At 50.6% G+C, this 24309-nt stretch overlaps 1 protein-coding gene across 1 annotated transcript in view; it reads right to left on the bottom strand.

Moving 5' to 3' along the window:
• The window catches only part of LOC142664427 (NACHT, LRR and PYD domains-containing protein 12-like), a 197193-nt gene that overhangs the window by 79645 nt on the left and 93239 nt on the right, over positions 1-24309 (bottom strand). Inside the window, exon 6 of the mRNA XM_075843495.1 lies at positions 7842-8012. Coding sequence (XP_075699610.1) covers positions 7842-8012 — 171 coding nt within the window. The remainder of the gene's footprint in view (positions 1-7841; positions 8013-24309) is intronic.

The raw sequence follows: 24309 nt of genomic DNA, 5'->3' as shown, positions 1-24309 counted from the left end.
ACCCACTCCTCCCACTGCCTCCAACAAGCAGCATAAGCACTCCACGTCGTGCGCGCCAAAGACCTTTGTAACAGCTGCTCTACGGGACCGATACCAGATCCCATAGATGATCCGGACAAGCCAAACCGAGACGTTCCGCTCCCGGGGCCAATTGCCGAAACCGGTCCCACTGCGAGCGAGAAAGAGCATCAGCAACACAATTCCGTACACCCGGGACATGCACCGCCACCACCCACGCGTTCAACGACAAACACACCAACACTAAATGTCGCAACAATTGAACTACCGGAGGAGAGGACGCCGTGATGTTATTAATGGCAAGCACCACCCCCATGTTGTCGCAGTAAAAACGGACCTTCTTATCCCTGAGCCTGTCCCCCCAAATGGTAGCCGCCACCACGATGGGAAACAGCTCGAGCAGGGCCAGATTCCGCGTCAATCCACTGGACACCCAGCTAGCCGGCCATTGACCTGCGCACCACGGACCTCCCCCGTAAGCTCCAAAGCCACCCGCCCCAGCCGCATCCGTGAAAATATTCAGATCACTCGTATCCTGCGCTGGGGCCATCCATAGCGAGCGACCATTGTACTGGCCCAAGAAGTCATCCCAAACCTGAAGATCAGCTCGGTGCTCCTCCTTGAGCCGCACAAAATGATGCGGCGCCCGCACTCCCGCCGTTGCCGCCGCCAACCTTCTACCAAACACCCTCCCCATCGGCATAATCCGGCATGCGAAATTCAACTTCCCCAGCAGCGACTGAAGCTCCCGCAGCGACATTTTCTTCCTTCTACAAGCCCGTCGCACCTCCAGCCTCAAAGCACCCAACTTATCCGCCGGGAGCCGACACTCCATTGCCACCGAGTCAATTTCGATTCCCAAGAAACAAATCGTCGCTACCGGGCCCTCCGTTTTTTCCGGCGCCAAAGGGATCCCAAAATCCCTCGCCACCTTCTGCAGGGCATGAAGCAAGTTACCGCAAACCGGCGAACCCCCCGGGCCAACGCACAAAAAATCATCTAAGTAATGGATCAACGAATCGACCCCGGATACTCCCCTCGTAACCCACTCCACGAAGCTACTAAACGCCTCGAAGTATGCACAAGAAAGAGAACACCCCATCGGAAGGCACCGATCCACGTAAAAGGCCCCATTCCAAAAACAACCCAACAGCCGTTGGCTTTCTGGATGGACCGGCAACAACCTGAACGCCGCCTCGATGTCGGTTTTTGCTAGCAGCGCCCCCGGACCCGCAGCCCGCACTAACCCCACCGCCTTATCGAATGAGGTATAAACTACGGAACACAACTCGTGATCAATCCCGTCATTTACCGACGAACCTTTGGGATACGATAAATGTTGAATCAAACGAAACTTTCCGGGCTCGCGTTTAGGGACAATACCCAAAGGGGACACAACTAAATCTTTCACCGGCGCCTCCCCAAATGGCCCCGACATGCGCCCCAACGAAACTTCTTTTAACAACTTTTCCGACACGACTTCCGCCTGCAAGTAAGCCGATTTTAAATTTCTCCGCGTAACCGGAACCTCATAAGGAGGCGGAGGAATAACAAAACCAACACTAAACCCTTCATAAAGCAACTTAGCTGCCGCCCTATCCGGATACTCACTTAGATAAGGGGCCATCCTTTCCACCCTCACCGGCGACACCCCCTTGACCAGCCCCGTGCTGGTTCCCTGACCTCTTTTTTCGCAGACATTTTGCCGCCCCGTGTGATGCACCATTACACTCGGAGCACACGTGCTTGAACTTGCACGTGGCCCCGAACTTGCACTGGCCTTCATTGAATTGCCAGCAAAACCCCGCCTTTCCCCCGCCGCTTTGTCCACTCTGACTAGACTGGCCTCCCTGGCCACCGCTCCCGGGAAAGGGCTGCCTAACCGGAGCCGTAACCCGTAACCAGAGAGCAATATCCTTCTGGTCCCACCGAATCGCCGGCCGAACCGCCTTCCGCTGACGGAATTGCTCATCATATCGCAGCCACGCCTGACCCCCATACGCCCTATGAGCCTCCCCAATGGCATCAAAATAACAAAATAACGCCGAACAATTTTCCGGCGCCTTTTCCCCTATCACACTAGCCAATATGGCGAACGCCTGCGACCAATTAACGAACGTCTGCGGGATAAGCCTATACCGCCGCCGTTCCTCCTCGTCCTTTTTACTCTCATCCCGCTTGCTCTTATCCAAATTAAATTTAGCCAGCGGCAAGAGAGAAAAAATTTCAACATATTCATCTTTCCAGATCCGATCACGCACCTCCTGCTTTAAATGCGCCCCCAACGGACCCTCAAAACAAACATACACCTCCCCCCGAGCACGATCATCCATGCGCACTCGATCGCCGTCCTTCTGTGCCTCAGTCTGTACCGACACCGCGACCGCCTCTCTAACCGCCACCACAGGACGCGCCTGCAACGATCCCACGTCCCTGGGGCCTTCCCAAACTACCGCAGGGGACACTTCCGTTACTACCGGCGCCGCGGCCCTATCCAGGCGCCCCACCAGCTCCCGTAAGCAACCCACTAAATCTGCCAAACCCGCTCCGTCGCGTCCGCCCGCGCCACTACCGGCCCCCGATGCTATGCTAGCAGCCCCCCCGCCGACACCCGACATAAAAATCGCTGGATAAGACAATAATGGAGTTATACACTCACCGGGCTGCACAGGCGCTGTGTTCCCGTCAGCCGGACCATCCTGACCTCGACGATACACGTCCAGTTCACCTTCCTCCAATTCTTCTCTCGCCGACGACTGTCCCTCCCAACGACATCTTCGGAAAGGGGATGAGGACGCGCTGACCGATGGGCCGGCAACCTGCCGCCCGACCGCCGGGACCCAGACTTCCGACCGGACCTGTTGCCTCGACGTCGCTGCAGATCTAGTCGCCCGTCTAGACGATCCTGACGAAGCCTGCCCCCTGGCCGGAACATCACCATGCGGGGCGGCCGTACCTTGCTCTCGACATCTTCCATCTGATGGGGGAGGGGTGACAGGGAGCCCAGCCTGCGACTCCCTGCTTACCGCCGGACCCCGTCGCGGCCTGGGATTCCTGCCAGGACGCAGGGCCTGGGAAGGGGCGGTCCTCCCAGCTGCCTGGCCTGCAGCGTCCGGGATCGGGCTCCCTCTGCGACGCCGTGTCCGCGGGACTACCTCCGGACTAAGGCGCTCTGGAGGTCGGGACCGCCGAGAGGGACGGGTCGACACAGCCTGCATCGCCGTCACCCCTGGCACCGCTCTCTGCCTGCCCAGCGCAGGAGCGGTTGTTGCCGACTCCCCCCCCGCCGCCATAGCCATGCTCGTAAGGGGGCCGGGGGAGGGGAGCCTGTCCCTTACAACAGACCCCGAACGCCGTGCCCGGCGTGGCGAAACGGCGTCCGGGATCCGCGTTAATGCAGCCACGGTCTCCTCCAGCCATCCGGGACCGTGGTGCACAGCAGCGGCACGCAGCCGCTCTAAAATCAGGGCCTCTGCCATTACTAAAAAACCGGGCAACGGGGAGCTTTGCTTAGTGTGTGTTACTCCTCCCGCTGCTTCCGGCTCAATGCCGAGAAACAGCGGGAAGCGCAGTAACGGCCCCCCCGTCCCCCTTAACTCCTCCCCGTCCCTCCTTCAGCTCCTTCAACTTTCCCTCACCTCATAACATTAACCCTTTCCCTACCAGGACGGTCATGTCGGCTTCCCTTAAGCCTGCAGCTGCGTCCAGCCTCTTCTAGAGAGGGACCTGGGTATTTTGGTTACAAATAAGATAAGCAGCAGCACTCAATGTCAGGCAGCAGCTGCAACGAGGATTTTAGGGTGTATAAAAAGAGATATAAACCTGTGATACAAATGTAATTTGACTCCTCTATAATTCCCTTGTAAGGCCACATCTTGAATATGGAGTTAAATGTTGGGCTCCACATTGTAAAAAGGATACAGGAGAACTGGAGAGGACTCAAAGGCGGGTGACAGGTTCAGCTTGGACAAAGACCCTTTAGAGGTTCTTATTAACATGTATAAATATATGTGTGGCCAATACAAAGAATTAGCACATAATCTGTTCCTTCCAAGGACTCTACAATGGACCAGGGAACATTCATTGCGTGTGGAAGACGTTGGCAGGGACCATGTCAAAATTTAAAATAGGACTAGATTAACCTCTTCACGCGCTGCGCCGCAACTGTACGTCCTGCCTCCGGTCGGTCCTCCGAAGCTTCCTGTCAGTGTAAGGGTATGTTCACACTCCTTATTTACGGACGTAATTCAGGCATTTTTTGCCCGGCATTACGGCCGAAAAAACTTTTCCAAAGCGTCGGCAAACATCGGCCCATTGAATTCAATGGGTCTTACGGTGTTCTGTGCAGACGGGCTTTTTTTTTACGCGCCACTGTCAAAAGACGGCACGTAAAAAGACGGTCGTGTCAAAGAAGTGCATGTCATTTCTTGGGACGTAGGTGGAGCCGTTTTTCATTGACTAAATTGAAAAACAGCTCCAATTACGTCCGTAATGGACGCAGCGAAAAACACCTGCACATGCAAAAACTTCTGAAATTCAGGAGCTGTTTTCGCCTGAAAACTGTGCCGTAATTTCAGATGTATTTTATGATTGCGTGTGAACATACCCTAACTGTCACGTCACAATGACAGCTGGAATGCATTACACTACGTAGGTAAAGCTGCAAGTCTAAATGTCCCCTAGTGGGACAAGTAAAAAAAGTAATAAAAATGTTTTTAAAAAAGTGTAAAAACAAAAGTTAGAAGTTATGTAAACAAAAAATATGTTTTTTTTCCTATAATAAGACCTTCATTATAGGAAAAAAATGAACACAATAAAAAAAGTACACATACTTGGTATCACCGCGTTCGTAACGACCCAAACTATAAAACCATAAAGTTATTTTTTCCTCCAGAATCGCTATTTTTTGGTCACCACCCATCCCCAAATAGAGAATAAAAAGTGATCAAAAAGTTGCATGTATCCGAAAATAGTACCGATAAAAACTACAACCCGTCCCGCAAAAAACAAGACCTTACACACCTTTTTTGACTAAAAAATAAAAAAGTTACGGCTATCAGAATATGGTGACACAGAAAATAAATTATTTTATAAAAAAGTGATTTTATTGCGCAAACGCTGCAAAACATAATGAAACCTATATACATATGGTATCGACGTAATCTGCAAAAAAATTGAATAAAAAGTGATCAAAAAAAAATCGCATGTACCCCAAAATGGTACCAATAAAAACTGCAGATTGTCCCGCAACAAATAAGCCCTCACACAGCTCCGGTGGTGAAAAAATAAAAAAGTTCTGTCTCTCCGAATATAGCGATGCAAAATGTGCAGAGTGTTCCAAAAGCGGATAAGATCGGGTGCCAGATTACACATGCCCCCACATTATAAACTTAAATACCAGTAAAACCCCAAACAGAAAAACTACCAAGCAAAATGGCGTCAATCCCTTCTGAGCCCTGCAGCGTGCCCAAACAGCAGTTTACGCCCACAGATATGGCATCAACATACCCGGGAGAACCCGCTTAACAGTTTATGAGGTATTTGTCTTCAGTGGCACAAACTGGGCACGACATATTATGCACTAAAATGGCATATCAGTGGAAAATTGCAATATTCACTTTGAACCATCCGCTGTGCATTAACCCCTTTGCGCACTATGACTTAATAGCACGTCATGGTGCGGGGGTTGATGTATGGAGCGGGCTCACGTGCTGAGCCTGTGCCTTACGCTGCAGGTGTCAGCTGTGTATTACAGCGGACACCCAGGACTAACGGACAGGAACAGCGATCGTGCGATTACAGAAGCCTGTAAAAACGAACAATATACTGCAATACATTAGTATTGCAGTATATTGTACCAGCGATCCAATGATCGCTGGTTCAAGTCCCCTAAGGGGACTAATAAAATGTGTAGAAGAATTAAAGTTATTAGTAGTGAGAAATAAAAAAGTTATGGCTCTAAGAACGTGGGGAGTGAAAAAGTAAAATAAGAAAGCAAAACATGGATCAGTCCTGAAAGGGTTAATTCATTTCTAATGAAAAAAATGTATGACCACATGTGGGGTATTTCCGTACTCGGGAGAAATTGTTTTACAAAAATTGGTTGTTTTTTTCTCCTTTATCCCTTGTGAAAATTCAACATTTTAGTGAAAAAAAAAATTTGATATTTATTTTCGCGGCCTAATTGTAAAAAATTCTGCAAAAGACCCGTGGCGTCTAAATGTTCACTATACCCCTAGAAAAATTCCTTGAGGGGTGTTTCCAAAATGGGGTAACTTTGGGGGTTTCCATTGTTTTCGTCCCTCCAGGGCGTTGCAAACGCGACATGGCACCGAAAACCATTCCAGCAAAATCTGTGCTCCAAAATCCAAATGGCGCTCCTTCCCTTCTGAGCCCTGCTGTGGATCCAATCAGCAGTTTATTACCACATATGGGGTATTGCCGTAATCAGGAGATATTACTTTACATATGTTGGGGTGCATTTTCTTCATTATTCCTTGTAAATATTAAAAATGTCTATGTTGTTTCAGAAGAACAGTAGATTTTCATTTTTACAGACTAATTCCAATATATTTAGCGAAAAATCTGTGTGGTCAAATGCTAACTATACATCTAGATAAATTCCTTGAGGGGTCTAGTTTCCAAAATGGGGTCACCTTTGGGGTGTTTCCACTGTTCTGGTACCACAAGACCTCTTCAAACCTCACAAGGTGCCTAAAATATATGCTAAAAAAAAGGAGGCCCAAAATCCACTAGGTACTCCTTTGCTTCGGAGGCCGGTGCTTCAGTCCATTACCGCACTAGGGCCACATGTGGGATATTTCTAAAAACTGCAGAATCTGGGCAATAAAATATTGAGTTGCATTTCTCAAGTAAAACCTTCTGTGTTACAAAAAAAAAAATGTATTAGAAATGAATTTCGGCAAAAAAAATAAAATTTGTAAATTTCACCTCTACTTTGCTTCAATTCCTGTGAAACGCCTAAAGGGTTAAAACACTTTGTGAATGCTGGTTTGAATACCTTGAGGGGTGCAGTTTTCAAAATAGGGTGACTTGTGGGCATTTCTAATATATAAGGCTCTCAAATCCACAAATTTTCATGAAAACATGAGAAATTGCTGCAAATGTTTTAAGCCTTGTAACGTCCTAGAAAAATAAAAGCATGTTCAAAAAACGATGCAAAATATAAAGTAGACATATGGGGTATGTTAAATAGTAACTATTTTGCGTGGTATTACTATCTGTTTTACAAGCAGATACATTTAAATTTAGAAAAATGCTAATTTTTGCAAATTTTTTCTAAATTTTGGTGTTTTTCAGAAATAAATTCCGAAATTATCGACCAAATTTTTTCACTAACATAAAGTACAACATGTCACGAGAAAACAGTCTCAGAATCGCTTGGATAGGTAAAAGCATTCCCAAGTTATTACCACGTAAAGTGACACGTCAGATTTGAAAAAAATTGCCTGTGTCCTGAAGGCCAAAACAGGCTCAGTCCTGAAGGGGTTAATATTTATTGATGAATGGCATTGAGGGTTATAACTAATGAAGCAATGAAAAAGTGTAAATGATTGAGAAAGGTTGGACTTGATGGACCTGTGACGGAGATTTACCAACATTGTTTATTTGTATGTAAAATCTCAGTGAGAAAGACACGCCCACATGGTAGGCCACGGCTTCTGGTAGGACACGCCCCTGAGCAGTCAGCAGTTTATCTCAGACATAATAATGGTGCGGAGCATAAAATAGAATAAAATCCATGTATAACGTGTGCCCCCCCCACCCCATGTCTCGGTCCTGTACACATCTCTTATACTCACTGTAATTCCTCTATCCCGCAGTCTGGACTGGACAGAGCTTCCATCAAGTCCCTGAGGTGAGGACCAGACAGACTGTTACGAGACAGGTCAAGTATCTTCAGGGACCGGTTATTCCTTATTACAGATGCCAACTGGATGCAGGAAGTGTCTAGTAGTTCATTAGCACCCAAACTGCAAGAAGAAGAAGATGAGATATGAGTGACGCGTCCACAGAGCGTTACTATAAAATCTGTAGATTGTGAATGTGGAGAGAAAATGTCCCCGGCAGTTAGTAAAATCCATAAATGTCATCACTACATAACCGCATTTTAAGATCCACATTATTACGGCCACAAAACCCAGTCCCAACGCTATTATTGTGGCCCGAACTTAGATTATCAAAGAACCGCGGGGGTCCGGTTAATAATGCCGGCGCCTGTCAGCTCCATTATTATATCAGGCGGCAGATTAGGGGACATTCACATTGAACATTCTGGAGCAGTTTTGCTGTTCTTATAGTTGATCTCAGCAGACAGACAGGGGCGGACATACCGCATGTGCAGCCGGTGCAGCTGCACAAGGGCCCCGCGTGGGAAGGGGGCCCGTTCAGTGGCGTAACTACCACAGTAGCAGCCGTAGCAGCTGCTACGGGGCCCGCGGCATGGGGGGGCCCGTGTCGCCCTGACAGGCACATTACATTTTATGTACCAGGCCTGGCGGCACGGGCCCCCTCATGCCTAGTAGCATCACAACACTAGGCATGAGGGGAGGGAGGGGGCGGGGGCCCGGTGATAGCCGCCACACTGCACTACCAATCGGGAGGGAGGGGGCGGGTGCCCGGGCCCGGTGATAGCCGCTACACTGCACTGCCAATCTGGCACAGATGAATAGGACAGGACGGCGATGCTGGTGGTAGGAGGAGCGCTCAGGCAGGGGAGAGGACAGGGGGCGGTGCGACGTAAGACTTCGGGCGGCTGGACAGTACAGTCAGGACTGCCGGAGAACTCATAGGATGAGCGGAGGACAGACACAGGACGAGTGGAGGACGTGCAGACTGCAGAGGACAGGTAGATGAAGTTAAAAAGTTCATGTCAGAAGGGAGAAGTTTTTATGTAGAAAAATCTGCCTCATAATTCCTTCCGGAATTTTGAGGCATATTTTGACCTGCCGGTAGAACACTTCCCGCGTTTTTCATTGCGTTTTTTTGTGGCGTTTTTCGGCCATCGGGCCGTGGGCAGGGAAACGCAGCAAAAAACGCATTTTCTGCCTGCCATTGTTGTCAATGGGAAGTCAGAGACAGAAACGCCCGAAGAAAGGGCATTGCGCTTCTTTTTCCCGCATGCGGTTTTTACTGCTCGCAGGAAAAATTTCATGGATTTCAATGGGAGGCACTTTCTGACGTTTTTCGCGAAAAAAACCTCAGTGTGAACTCCCCCTAACACAGGGGCGTAACTACTGCTATAGCAGCCGTAGCGGCTGCTACGGGGCCGCGGCATGAGGGGGCCCGCGTCACCTGCCGGCACGGGCCCCCACCTTGGCCGGAATCTCCGCTAGCTGCCGCTATGGCTGCTACAGCGCGATGCCACGGAACACTACGGCAGAGCAGGGAGTATCTCCCCGCTCTGCCATTAAACATAAGACATGTATCCCCTATCCACAGGATAGGGGATACGTGTGTGATCGCTGGCATTGATAGGGAGAACGGGGGACCGAAAGTCCCCTGAAGTTCTCCATCACAAACCTCGGACTTCCGGGGTCTGTGTCGGCAGCTCCGTAGAAATGAATGGAGCGCCGGTCACACTTGAGCTGCGCAGACACCGGAAGTCAGAGGTGAGTGATGGAGAACTTCGGGGGATTTTCGGTCCCCCGCTCTCCCTATCAATGCCAGCGATCACACATGTATCCCCTATCCTGTGGATAGGGGATACATGTCTTTTGTCTTTTCACACTGTAGGTCGCATTTTTTTGAGTGATTGGGGGTGTATGGCGTTCCCTACAGGGGGGGGGCTGTATAGCGTTCCCTACAGGGGGGGGCTGTAAGGCGTTCCCTACAGGGGGGGCTGTATAGCGTTCCCTACAGGGGGGGCTGTATAGCGTTCCCTACAGGGGGGTCTGTATGGCGTTCCCTAAAGGGGGGTCTGTATGGCGTTCCCTACAGGGGGGGGGCTGTATGACTTTCCCTACAGACCCCCCCTGTAGGGAACGCCATACAGAACCCCTGTAGATAACGCCATACAGACCCCACTGTAGATAACGCCATAAAGTCCCCCCTGTAGATAACACCATACAGCCCCCTGTAGATAACGCCATACAGCCCCCCTGTAGATAACGCCATACAGCCCCCTCTGTAGATAGCGCCATACAGTCCCCCCTGTAGATAGCGCCATACAGTCCCCCCTGTAGATAGCGCCATACAGTCCCCCCTGTAGATAGCGCCATACAGTCCCCCCTGTAGATAGCGCCATACAGTCCCCCCTGTAGATAGCGCCATACAGTCCCCCCTGTAGATAGCGCCATACAGTCCCCCCTGTAGATAGCGCCATACAGACCCCCCTGTAGATAGCGCCATACAGACCCCTCTGTAGATAGCGCCATACAGTCCCCCCTGTAGATAACGCCATACAGCCCCCTCTGTTGATAGCGCCATACAGTCCCCCCTGTAGATAACGCCATACAGCCCCCTCTCGCCGCAGCCCCCATCCTCCTGTCTCGGTCTGTGTTACAAGTGTACAAGGCTGCACTGGTGACGCGCTGCCGATGGCACGTGACCGCTGCTGCCAATAACTCCTCATTGGTGTGCTGCTGAGGACAGTAGTTCCACAGCAAATCGCTGTTGAGGGCATTGATTGGCTGCAGCGGTCATGTGCCATCGACCGCGCGTCACCACAGCAGCTTTGTAAACACAGAAAGGGATAGGGGCTGCGGAGGGGGAACGGAGGCGCCGGAGGAGGTGAGTATAGGTTTTTCATTTTCTTTGCCCACATTTAGGGACTTAGTTTAGATAAGAATTTAACCCGGAAAAAAATGTGTTACTTGTGTTCTAAACTGGTAATAAAATGTACAATATAAATCTTCCTTCATAATTTTTATTAGTAAGGTTTATTTTTATATGCATATATATGTTTAGGTAACTTTGTCGGTATTGGGGGGGGGGGCGGGGGGGCCCTGGCACATTATCTACACAGGGGCCTTTTGCAGTCTGTGTCCGCCACTGCAGACAGATGTGTAATTGTAGTGAATGTGATTATAAAACCTCCGGTTGCACACTGGATAATCTCCTCCTGGTTTTTGTACATGTAGCGCCCCCTGTCTGTCATGGATTTGCTGTGGTTAATCTCTATAGACAAGAATGTGGAAAACTATTCACAAATAGAAATTAACCCCTTCCCGCTGTAGCTATTTTTCAGATTTTTATTTTTGCTTTTTCCACCTCACCTTCCAAAAGCCATAACTATTCGTTTTCCATAGATATTGGCGTATGAGGGCTTGTTTTTTGCGGGACGTGTTGTAGTTTTTCATGGCACCATTTATTGTACCTTATAATGTACTGGGGAAAAAACTGATTTGTTCATGGTCTTTTTTGGGTTTAGTTTTTGCAGTATTCACAGTGAAAATAAAAGACATGTTAATGTTATTTTGCCAATGAACACGATTACAGCGATACCAAATGTATAAAGTTTATATTATGTTTAACTACTTTTACAAGGGAAAAACGGAAAAATAAAAATTACTTTTGTGTCGCCATATTCTCAGAGCCAGAACTTTTTTATTGTTCGGATAATTGAGCAGTATAAGGGATTATTAATTGTGGGGTGAGCTGTAGTTTCTATTGGTACCATTTTGGGGTACATAAGACAAATCACTTTTTATTCCACTTTTTGTGGGACATTAGGTGACAAAAAAAACAGATTCTGGGGGTTTAAATTATAGTTTACTGCATTCACCTATGCACGATACACCGCAATATGAACCAGGGATTGTTGGATTGCTTGCTCGACATATTGCAATACTAATGCAATAGTAATGTATAGAGGTATATCGTGTTTTTGACGGACCCTGGCAGGGTTTAAACAGGAGCACAAAGATGGCAGGCCTGAGGGCCTTCATTAGGGGTGGGCGATGGGATGTGAGGGGGGGCCACCCCCTCTTTCTATCGGTTTAGATGCCAAGGTTGCTATTGACTGTGGCATCTAAGCGGTTGAACTAGCGGGATTCCACTCGTTGCAGTGAAGTGTCGGCTGTTTCATACAACTGACACCCGCTTAGTATGGAGCGGGCTCAGCCCGTTAGCCTGCTCCATGCTTTCCCTTGCCGGCTGCGACATAACCCTTTGCCGACATTTGACGTATACTTAAGGGCTATGGGGCAAAACCTTTTATTTTTTTTATTTTTTTTATGCACTTAGTGATACAAAATTGATTTTCAGATATAAAAATTTCGAATCGGTTTTTATTAAAAATTCTGAGACGTTTTCGTTCTGTAGCCTGCATATTTTTCCAATACAGATCAGGCCGTCGAATGCTGTTCACTATGAAATCTGACAGACGGGCTCGGTCTCCAGCGGCTCCTGTGATCTCCTGAACGCTGATCTAACCTGAAGTTTGATCAAATCAAACTTGGGAGGTGGAGCATGTAGGAACGTGACGTAGCTCCACCCTGCCCCGTTACCTACGAGCCTGGACATGTGATGCCTGGGAGTCAAACTGGTCTGTGCTACGGCGTTTGCCTTAACAGGCAGCAGCAGTGGCCCCACGGAGAGAACACCGGCTTGAAGACAGCAAGTGGCTTGGGAACAGGGCCGCCATCAGGGGGGTATTAGGGGTACTACTGTAGGGGGCCCGGCCAAACTTAATTGAAAGGGGGGCCCCGCAACTGCCGCGATTTGCCTTTGGTAGAAAAAAACAGGCCCCTGCAATGGGGCCTGTTCTTTTCACCAAAACAATGTCGTGAGCTGCGGGCCCCCCTCTCGTCAAACACCACCGTGAGCTGCGGGCCCCCCTCTCATCACCGCCGCGAAACACTGCTTGCTCGCGCGAACGACCGCAAGCGCGCACCCGCGCGCGCATGACCGCAAGCGCGCGCCCACGCGCGAACGACCAGGCGCGCCGCCGAGAGGGAGGCGGTGCGCCCGCAACACAAGTCCGATCTACGAGGAAGGACAGCCACACAGTTTACTTACCTGCTGGCCCGCCTCCGACTCCACCTCCTCGTCCGACTCCGCCTCCGACTCTGCCTCCTCCTTTTTCTCCAGAGCGTAGCTGCGTAAGGAGAGGGGGAGGAGTCTAGTTGTTGCGCGGCGGCAGGAGTTCTACGATCCCCGCCATTTTCTGGAGCCTGGAGGTGAAGGACTGGACGTCTGGACCGAAGACATCGCCTGAAGAGGACTGGAGTGGGAGCAGCTCTTCTGGCACGGTGAGTAAAGTGTCTCAAAGTGCTGTTTATGTATGGCCCTGTTCATACAGAGTTTTTTGCAGGCCGAAAAAATCAGCCTCAAAATTCCTTAAAGAATTTTGAGGCAGATTTTGACCTGCCCACACTATCTTGCCGCGTTTTTTGCTGCGTTTTTTGCCCGCTGCGATTGAGGACAGCAGACAAAAAACGCAGCGAAAAATGCATTTTCTGCCTCCCATTGATTTAGATGGGAGGTCAGAGGCGGAACCGCGGCAAGAAAGGACGTGCTGCTTTTTCTTTTTTCCGCGACTGGCTCCCATTGATTTCAGATTAAATCAATGGGAGGCGGTTTTGGAAGTTGTTTGGTGCTGATTCTGACGCAGTGTCCGAGTCAATATCAAGGCCCAAAAACTCTGTGAACTGGGCCTTATTGTTAGGGCTTTTTCAGACGAACGTGTAATACGTCCGTGCAACGCGCGTGATTTTCACGCGCCTCGCACGGACCTATGTTACTCTATGGGGCCGTGCAGACTGTCAGTGATTTTCATGCAGCGTGTGTCCGTGGGTCCGCTGCGTAAAACTCACGACATGTCCGATATTTGTGCATTGTTCGCGCATCACGCACCCATTGAAGTCAATGGGTGCGTTAAAACCACGCAGGTCGCACGGAAGCACTTCCGTGCGAACCGACTGAAACAGCACACCAGCTGTCAAAAGGATGAATGTAAACAGAAAAGCACCACGTGCTTTTCTGTTTCCAAACATCCAAACGGAGTGTCTTTGAGATGAGCGAACCCGGACAACCGAACCGAACTTCACCGGGTTCGGCCGAACTCGTTTTGGCCGAACCCGGCAAAAAAATTTCCGGTACGCGACGTCAGGAGATAGTCACTGTCCAGGGTGCTGAAAGAGTTAAACTGTTTCAGAACCATGGACAGTGACTTCCGATCCCAATATACATGAACCTGTAAAAAAAAACGAAGTTCTGACTTACCGATAACTCCCTGCTTCTTCCTCCAGTCTGACCTCCCGGGATGACAATTCAGTCCAAGTGACAGCTCCAGCCAATCACAGGCCAGCACAGGCTGCAGCGGTCACATGGACTGCCGCGTCATCCAGGGAGGTGGGGCCCGATGTCAAGAGAGGCGCGTCACCAAGGACGCGTCACCAAGGCAACTGCCGGGAGGGAAGTTCTCGGTAAGTACGAACTTTTTTTTTTTTTTTAACAGGTTTCTCGATATTGTGTTCGGCATTCACTGTCGAGGGTGCTGAAAGAGTTACTGCCGATCAGTTAGCTCTTTCAGCACCTTGGACAGTGACGGGTGTCGACTAGCCTGATCTCTATGATGGTGGCTGCGCGAAAATCACGCAGCCGCGCATCATACACGGATGACACACGCAGCTGTCAAGTGTTTTTTGCGTGGGCAAAACGCCGAGTTGTTTGCGCGCGCAAAAACGCGACGTTCATCTGAATCTGCCCTAAGTCTAAACTTTTTTTTCCCTACAGGATTCCCGCAGCGGACACGCCTCACGAAACCTGCGCCACTATTTGGTGCGGTTTTGCTGGCAGAATTCCCTGCGGCTACGGATAAGCTGTGTAGCTGTGTAGCTGTGTAGTTTTACTCAGCATATCCGCCTAGTGTGTCCCTTATGATGTCGCTCCTGGAGCTGCTGCCGGTCTCTAAATAGTCAGTTGGTCCAGTAGAATTTGAAATTATTTTTTTTTGTGAACCAGCTTAAAAAAATACAAAACTTTTGTGTTAGGGCCTGTTCACATCACCGTTCGCTTCCGCTCCGGGGTTCCGTCGGAGGTTTCTGTCGGGTGAACCCCGCAACGGAAAGTGAAAGTTACAGCACAGCTTCCGTTTCAGTCACCATTGATCTCAATGGTGACGGAAACATCGTTAATGGTTTCCGTTCGTCACCGTTCTGGCAGGTTTTCGGACGGAATCAATAGCGTAGTCGACTGCGCTAATGGTGACGGAAACGGAAGCCGTGCTGTCACTTTCACTTTCCGTTTCGGGGTTCACCCGACGGAAACCTCAGACGGAACCCCGGAACGGAAGCGAACGGTGATGTGAACAGGCCCTAACACAAAAGTTTTGTATTTTTTTAAGCTGGTTCACAAAAAAAAATAATTCCAAATTCTACTGGACCAACTGCCTATTTAGAGACAGGCAGCAGCTCCATGACCTGCCTAAGTAGAGTCGTGTGTTAATGAACCTTCCCTTACCCATCCTATCCCTCCACCCCCACCTTTAGGAAAGACACGTGACACCGAGGTTGGATGTGAAATGGCCACAGCAGCCGTTTATTAATTTCACAGTTTTATAAAAACAATTTAAATCCGAAACATTCGGATAACTAGTTAGGAATCCACCAGAGAATTCCTCCTAATAATTCACATGACCCAACATGGGTCAGAATCGTAAATAACAATTTTAACGTTAACATTAACCCGAGCAGAGGAAGTCCTTGAAGCCCTTTCAGATATTCCTTTTTTAAGAACACACCGAGTTAGCCATCTGCAAACCAGTAATTACCTCCAGCCGTAAACCAGCTCGGAAGCACCGTTCACCTCTGCAGATGGCTCCAACCACTAGAAGTCCACTTCAAAGGGATAACACCCGATGAAGCCCTCAAGTGATATACCGACCACTAGAAGTCCACTTCAAAGGGATAACACCCGATGAAGCCTTCAAGTGATATACCTTGCACCAGAAGACCACTTCAAAGGGATAACACCCGATGAAGTCTTCAACCATGTACCTTTTTTGGGGGACGCATACCCCCGATGCGACCCCCCCACCATTTTGTACTGACTGGCCTCAAGGACTCCCCCCGCCAGCTGCCATGACAACAGAACCTACTCCGGAAAAAGGAAAAAACATGTTAAATAAGCACACAAGTCAAACACAACACTCATAGACAGACGTACATAAAGACCCACAGGGGTAACAAATCAAGGGCGGGAGGGTGGGAGCTTGTCTCTCCCTGTGTTACTTCTCCCGCTGCTTCCGGCTCAATGCCGAAAAACAGCGGGAAGCCCAGCAACGGCCCCCTGACTCCTCCTTATCCCTCCTCCTCACTCTCCCTCCAACTCTCCCTTACCTATTAACCCTTTCCCTACCAGGGAGGTCATGGAGGCTTCCCCTTAAGCCCTGCAGGCTGCGTCCAGCCTCTTCTTGACCTGCCTAAGTAGAGTCGTGTGTTAATGAACCTTCCCTTACCCATCCTATCCCTCCACCCCCACCTTTAGGAAAGACACGTGACACCGAGGTTGGATGTGAAATGGCCACAGCAGCCGTTTATTAATTTCACAGTTTTATAAAAACAATTTAAATCCGAAACATTCGGATAACTAGTTAGGAATCCACCAGAGAATTCCTCCTAATAATTCACATGACCCAACATGGGTCAGAATCGTAAATAACAATTTTAACGTTAACATTAACCCGAGCAGAGGAAGTCCTTGAAGCCCTTTCAGATATTCCTTTTTTAAGAACACACCGAGTTAGCCATCTGCAAACCAGTAATTACCTCCAGCCGTAAACCAGCTCGGAAGCACCGTTCACCTCTGCAGATGGCTCCAACCACTAGAAGTCCACTTCAAAGGGATAACACCCGATGAAGCCCTCAAGTGATATACCGACCACTAGAAGTCCACTTCAAAGGGATAACACCCGATGAAGCCTTCAAGTGATATACCTTCCACCAGAAGACCACTTCAAAGGGATAACACCCGATGAAGTCTTCAACCATGTACCTTTTTTGGGGGACGCATACCCCCGATGCGACCCCCCCACCATTTTGTACTGACTGGCCTCAAGGACTCCCCCCGCCACAGCGAAACAGGCCTTGACCACCTTAAGCCTGTGAGTTCCGCCACACCACCACCGCCCTTTCTATTCCTTCTGCTATCGCCAAGCTCCAAAGATCAATGCCAACCTCGGTCAGATGAACCCCATCACTCCTCCAGAAGTTCCCCACTCCTGACTCCAAATCCCTGTGCCGCACGCAAATGCCCCCGTTTTTTGCTACAAAACGGGACACCGCCCGATTAACTTTAATGCAAGCCTTATTGACTCTCTCCACTGACCTAGCCAACCGCCAATGTTTCCTCGGGACTATGTCCGACCACACTATCACCAACTTGGGATAAGAAACCCACAAACACAACATATCGTGTTTGATGTCCCGCACCAACTCACGAAAGGGGCGGACTCCTAAGTCATTCCCACCCACGTGCAACACTAAGACCTCCGGAACCCTATCAAGCCGGGCATATATCTGGAATTCCGCCAACACCCTGCTCCATGACATACCTCTAAATCCCAGCCAATGCACAACCGCATCCTGTCGCGGAATGCGCAATTGGCGACCGTCCGGGCGGACGTCCGCCCTCAAAGCCCCCCAGTGCACGTAAGAATGACCCAGCAACCACACCAAACACGGAGGCGAATCTGAAACAGAAAACAATTAGACACCACCATATAAAACATTTCTTTAAGCGTTAACAACAAACCTCATAACAAATGAGGGCGGACATAGGACTTAAATCTGTTGGACTCCCAACGACCAATGCGCCGAACCCCTTCATCATCCAACCCCCAGCGCCCCGCTTCAGTTGCTGCGCCAATCCTGAAGGAATGAGATGAATATGAGCCCGCCGCGACACCAACCGCCGTCAAACATTTTTTAAATACAGCTCCAAACTGAAACCTGGACAAAAACGACCCGTCCACATGACGTAACAAAGGCAAATCTGGAGGCCCCGCTCGCGGCTTAAAAACCCTGCATGCACTCTACTGGGCACATAACCGACCCCGGAAGGGCGAACAAAACTATCAGCTTACCCTTCCCCAATTGGTCAGTTTTTGAGAAAAAACCCCGCCTCCCAGGCGTCCCCTAACCAGTACAAAAGTGCCACCAACCTGTCTCTATCCGTATTGACGTCACCCAACTCTCTTACCCACTCCTCCCACTGCCTCCAACAAGCAGAATAAGCACTCCACGTCGTGCGCGCCAAAGACCTTTTTACCAGTTGTTCTACGGGACCGAGACCAGATCCCAAAGATGTTCCGGACAAGCCAAACCGAGCCGTTCCGCTCCCGGTGCCAATTGCCAAAACCGGTTCCACCGCGAGCTAGAAAGAGCATCAGCGATACAATTCCGTACTCCCGGCACATGCACCGCCACCACCCACGCGTTCAACGACAAATACACCAACACTAAATGTCGCAACAATTGAACTACCGGAGGAGAGGACGCCGTGATGTTATTAATGGCCAGCACCACCCCCATGTTGTCGCAGTAAAAACGAACCTTCTTATCCCTGAGCCTGTCCCCCCAAATGGTCGCCGCCACCACGATGGGGAACAGCTCGAGCAGGGCCAGATTCTGCGTGAGTCCACTGGACACCCAACTAGCCGGCCATTGACCTGCGCACCACGGACCTCCGCCGTAAGCCCCCAAAACCGCCCGCCCCAGCCGCATCCGTAAAATTATACAAATCACTCGTATCCTGCGCTGGGGCCATCCACAGCGAGCGACCATTGTACTGGCCCAAGAAGTCATCCCAAACCTGAAGATCAGATCGGTGCTCCTCCTTGAGCCGCACAAAATGATGCGGCGCACGCACTCCCGCCGTTGCCGCCGCCAACCGTCTACCAAACACCCTCCCCATTGGCATAATCCGGCAGGCGAAATTCAACTTCCCCAGCAGCGACTGAAGCTCCCGCAGCGTCAATTTCTTCGGTCTACAAGCCCGCCGTACCTCCAGCCTCAACGCACCCAGCTTCTCCGCAGGGAGACGACACTCCATTGCCACCGAATCTATTTCAATTCCCAAAAAACAAATCGTCGCTACTGGGCCCTCCGTTTTTTCTGGCGCCAAAGGGATCCCAAAATCCCTTGCCACCTTCTGTAGTGCATAAAGCAAATTACCGCAAACCGGCGAACCCCCCGGCCCCACGCACAAGAAATCATCTAAGTAATGGATCAACGAGTCGACCCCGGATACTCCCCTCGTTACCCACTCCACGAAGCTACTAAACGCCTCGAAGTATGCACAAGAAAGGGAACACCCCATCGGAAGGCACCGATCCACGTAAAAAGCCCCATTCCCAAAAACAGCCCAACAGCCGTTGGCTTTCTGAATGAACTGGCAACAACCTGAACGCCGCCTCGATGTCGGTTTTGCTAGCAGCGCGCCCGGACCCGCAGCCCGCACTAAACCCACCGCCTTATCGAAAGAGGTATAAACTACGGAGCACAACTCGTGATCTATCCCGTCCTTACCGACGAACCCTTGGGATACGATAAGTGTTGAATTAAACGAAATTTTCCGGGCTCGCGCTTAGGAACAATACCCAACGGGGACACAACTAAATCTTTTACTGGCGGATCAACAAAAGGCCCCGACATGCGACCCAACGAAACTTCTTTTAACAATTTGTCCGACACGACCTTGGCATGCAAGTAAGCCGATTTTAAATTCCTCCGCGTAACCGGTACCTCATAAGGAGGCGGAGGAATAACAAAACCCACACAAAAACCCCTCGTAAAGCAATTTAGCTGCCGCCCTATCCGGATACTCATTTAGATAAGGGGCATCTTTTCCACCCTCACCGGTGACACCCCCTTGACCAGCCGCGGAGGACTGGTTCCCTGACCTCTTTTTACGCATACATTTTGCCGCCCCGTGTGATGCACCATTACACTCGGAACACACGTGCTTGAACTTGCACGTGGCCCCGAACTTACACTGGCCTTCATTAAATTGCCAGCAAAACCCCGCCTTTCCCCCGCCGCCTTGTCCAACCTGACTAGACTGGCCTCCTTGGCCGGCGCCCACGGGAAAGGACTGCCTAACCGGAGCCGTAACCCGTAACCAGAGAGCAATATCCTTCTGGTCCCACCGAATCGCCGGCCGAACCGCTTTCCGCTGACGGAATTGCTCATCATATCGCAGCCACGCCTGACCCCCATACGCCCTATGAGCCTCCCCAATGGCATCAAAATAACAAAACAACGCCGAACAATTTTCCGGCGCCTTTTCCCCTATCACACTGGCTAATATGGCGAACGCCTGCGACCAATTGACGAACGTCTGCGGGATAAGCCTATACCGCCGCCGTTCCTCCTCGTCCTTTTTACTCTCGTCCCGCTTGCTCTTATCTAAATTAAATTTAGCGAGCGGCAAGAGAGAAAAAATCTCAACATATTCGTCCTTCCAGATCCGCTCCCGCACCTCCTGCTTTAAATGCGCCCCCAACGGACCTTCGAAACAAACATACACCTCCCCACGAGCACGATCATCAATACGCACCCGATCGCCATCTTTTTGCGCCTCGGTCTGTACCGACACTGCGACCGCCTCTCAAACCGCCGTCACGGGCCGCGCTTGTAACAATCCCACGTCCCTGGGACCCTCCCAAACTACCGCCGGGGACACTTCCGTGACTACCGGCGCCACCGCCCTATCTAGGCGCCCGACCAGCTCTCTCAAGCAACCCACTAAATCTCCCAGACCCGCGCCATCACGCCCGCCCGCGCCACTACCGGCCACCGATGCGACGCTAGCAACCCCCCCGCCGACACCCGACATAAAAATCGCTGGATATGACAATGATGGAGTTATACACTCACCGGGCTGCACAGGCGCTGTGTTCCCGTCAGCCGGACCATCCTGACCTCGACGATACGCGTCCAGTTCACCTTCCTCCAGCTCCTCTCTCGCAGACGACTGGCCATCCCACCGACATCTTCGGAACGGAGATGATGAAGCGCTGACCGATGGGCCGGCAACCTGCCGCCCGACCGCTGGAACCCAGACTTCCGACCGGACCTGCTGCCTCGACGTCGCTGTAGATCTAGGCGTCCGTCTCAATGATCCTGAAGAAGCCTGCCCCCTGGCCGGAACATCACCAGGCGGGGCGGCCGTACCTTGTCCTCCGAATCTTCCATCCGATGGGGGAGGGGTGACAGGGAGCCCGGCCTGCGACTCCCTGCATACCGCCGGACCCCGTCGCGGCTTGGGATTCCTGCCAGGACGCAGGGCCTGGGAAGAGGCGGTCCTCCCAGCTGCCTGGCCTGCAGCGTCCGTGATCGGGCTCCCTCTGCGACGCCGTGTCCGCGGGACCGCCTCAGGACTGAGGCGCTCTGGAGGTCGAGACCGCCGGGAGGGACGAGTCGACCCGGCCTGCATCGCCGTCACCCCCGGCAACGCTCTCTGCCTGCTCCGGACAGGAGCAGTTGTTGTCGACTCCCCCCCCGCCGCCATGCTAGGAAGGGGGCCGGGGGAGGGGAGCCTGTCTCCTGCAACAGACCCCGAACGCCGTGCCTGACGTGGCAACACGGCGTCCGGGATCCTTGCTAATGCAGCCACGGTCTCCTCCAGCCATCCGGGACCGTGGTGCACAGCAGCAGCACGCAGCTGCTCTAACAACCCTGCCTCTGCCATACTGAGTGAGCGCGGCAACGGGGAGCTTGTCTCTCCCTGTGTTACTTCTCCCGCTGCTTCCGGCTCAATGCCGAAAAACAGCGGGAAGCCCAGCAACGGCCCCCTGACTCCTCCTTATCCCTCCTCCTCACTCTCCCTCCAACTCTCCCTTACCTATTAACCCTTTCCCTACCAGGGAGGTCATGGAGGCTTCCCCTTAAGCCCTGCAGGCTGCGTCCAGCCTCTTCTGGAGCGACATCATAAGGAACACACTAGGCGGATATGCTGAGTAAAACTACACAGCTTATCTGCCCCGGTAGCCGCAGGGAATTCCGACAGCAAAACTGCACCAAATAGTGGCGCAGGTTTCGTGAGGCATGTCCGCTGCGGGAATCCTGCAGGGAAAAAAAAGTTTAGACTTGCCCCGGCCGTAGTTTAGGTGATGAATCTCTCTCTTCTGAACGTAGACCCGCCTCCCGGGATGACGCTGTAGACCATGTGACCGCTGCAGCAGTCACATGGGATGAAACGTCATGACAGAAGGCCGGGCTGCGCTAAGAATAGAGGATCGCGTCACCAGGTCTACGGCCGAGGTAAGTCTAAACTTTTTTATAAATTTAAAAAAGTGCCTTTTTTTTTCTCATGTGTGATTTTTGCGGCAGAACCGCAGCATTTCCGCAACAGAGGAGCAGCGATTCCACAGAATACATTGACATGCTGCGGCTAAAAAGCCAAAAGCCACACTGCAGGTCCATTATTTTTGCAGCGTGCGAATGAGATTTGTTTAAACCTCATCCACTCTGCTGCGACTGTGATACGCTGCGGATTTTCCACAATAAAATGTGTTGCATAAAATCCGCAGCGTTCATGCCTAGTGTGTTCCTACCCTAAGGCCGGATTTACACGAGCGTGTGCTGTTTGCGTGCGCAAAAACGTGGCGTTTTGCGCATGCAAAAGGTCCATAACAGCTCCGTGTGGCAGCAGCGTATGATGCGTGGCTGCGTGATTTTCGCGCAGCCGCCATCATTATGACACTCTGTTTGTATGTTTGTAGCTCGTGGTGTTTTTCTGTTTTCATTCATAGTTTATACTGCTGCGGAAGTGCTGGGAGTGATTTTCACGCACCCATTGACTTCAATGGGTGCGTGATGCGCGAACAATGCACAAATATCGGACATGTCGTGAGTTTTACGCAGCGGACACACGCTGCGTGAAAATCACTGAAAGTCTGCACGGCCCCGTAGAGTAACATAGGTCCATGCGAGGCGCGTGAAAATCACTGACAGTCCGCACGGCCCCGTAGAGTAACTTAGGTCCGTGCGAGGCGCGTGAAAATCACTGACAGTCTGCACGGCCCCAGCTAACACGGACCGTCACAGCAATAGTCACCCTTACTTCCGGCAGACAACACCCCAAGGCTGGAAAGGTGGAGGAGAAGGAAGTCGCCAAGACGGGGCCGCGTTTTTGATTGCACACAGCGCAATGAATAACAGCCAATAAGCTTCTATGAGACCTTGCAATAGCTGAAAGGAAAGCATGAATACTGCAGGAACGCATCAAGCAGCAAGTTGGTCAGAGTCCCAGTAGCGGAGCTGCCACTCAGACACAGGAATGGGTGAGATCTAAGCTGTATTACAACGATTTGTCTAAAACCATACTTATTAATGCAAAGATTGTTTGTGGGGAAGAGAGTAATATCCGCTTGAAATATCTTTGAGCTGACTGCCTATATGATATTAGCTCTATTCTACCTCTTCTTTGCAGAGGATTGAGAAGCGGTTCAGTTGAATATGAGAACACTTAGTTGATCTTCCAGCTGTTTATGTGGCTTTATAGGAATATAACTCACCAGCTCAGATGAAGGTGCCGTTTTCTCATGTTGTTATCGCTGCCAAGCCTTGAAATGTCATGGAATGAATTAGCTAGAGCAGTCTATAGGCTATATCCAGCAAAGTGCAACTGGATAAGAAATTTGCTTAATCCTTAGGTCCAGGCTCTGAGCTGCCACTCGGATGACAGAATGCAAGAAACTCAAGTTCTTCCGTGACCAGATTTAATATGAAATTTATGCAGTGACTGTCCTCAATTCAAGAACTTTACTCTTTAGTATCCCCCTGAGATTTGACAAATTAAATTTAAGAACCGTGGCCTACTGATATCTGGGCAAAGTAAAATTTTTGTGGGTACGAATAGCCGATTAACTCGATCTATTCTAACGAAGCATTGATCCAGGTTATTGAAGTTCAGATGAAGCCTCTTTAATGTTCTATTTGGCCTTTTTTGATTTTTGACTGGTATTTATACTTGATAGTTCACACTTGACTGGTATTTGAGACAGTCCACAGGGAGAACTTGGTGGGTATATAAAGGTGTGCGATAAGCGGTCTGATCATATATTACTCTGTGTTGCCAAGAATAAAAGAGGCGATCAGAAGTGAAAAAAGGTATGATTATTGGCTTTCGGGCCAAGGGTCACAGTATTTCTCAAACAGCGCAGCTTGTGAACTGTTCTCGTGCTGCTGTGGTGAAAGTGTATCGTGTGTGGACAAATGGCACCAATCAATGTCACAAAGGGTCTGTGGACCCACTGGGCCGTACCGCCTTGGCGGTAAGGCAGCTGGCCAACGGGGAGCAGGTGACTGTCTATAGTTCTAT

The sequence above is a fragment of the Rhinoderma darwinii genome, chromosome 12 (assembly GCF_050947455.1).
Source record: "Rhinoderma darwinii isolate aRhiDar2 chromosome 12, aRhiDar2.hap1, whole genome shotgun sequence".
NCBI lineage: Eukaryota > Metazoa > Chordata > Amphibia > Anura > Rhinodermatidae > Rhinoderma > Rhinoderma darwinii.
This window is presented reverse-complemented; position numbering and strand designations above follow the sequence as displayed.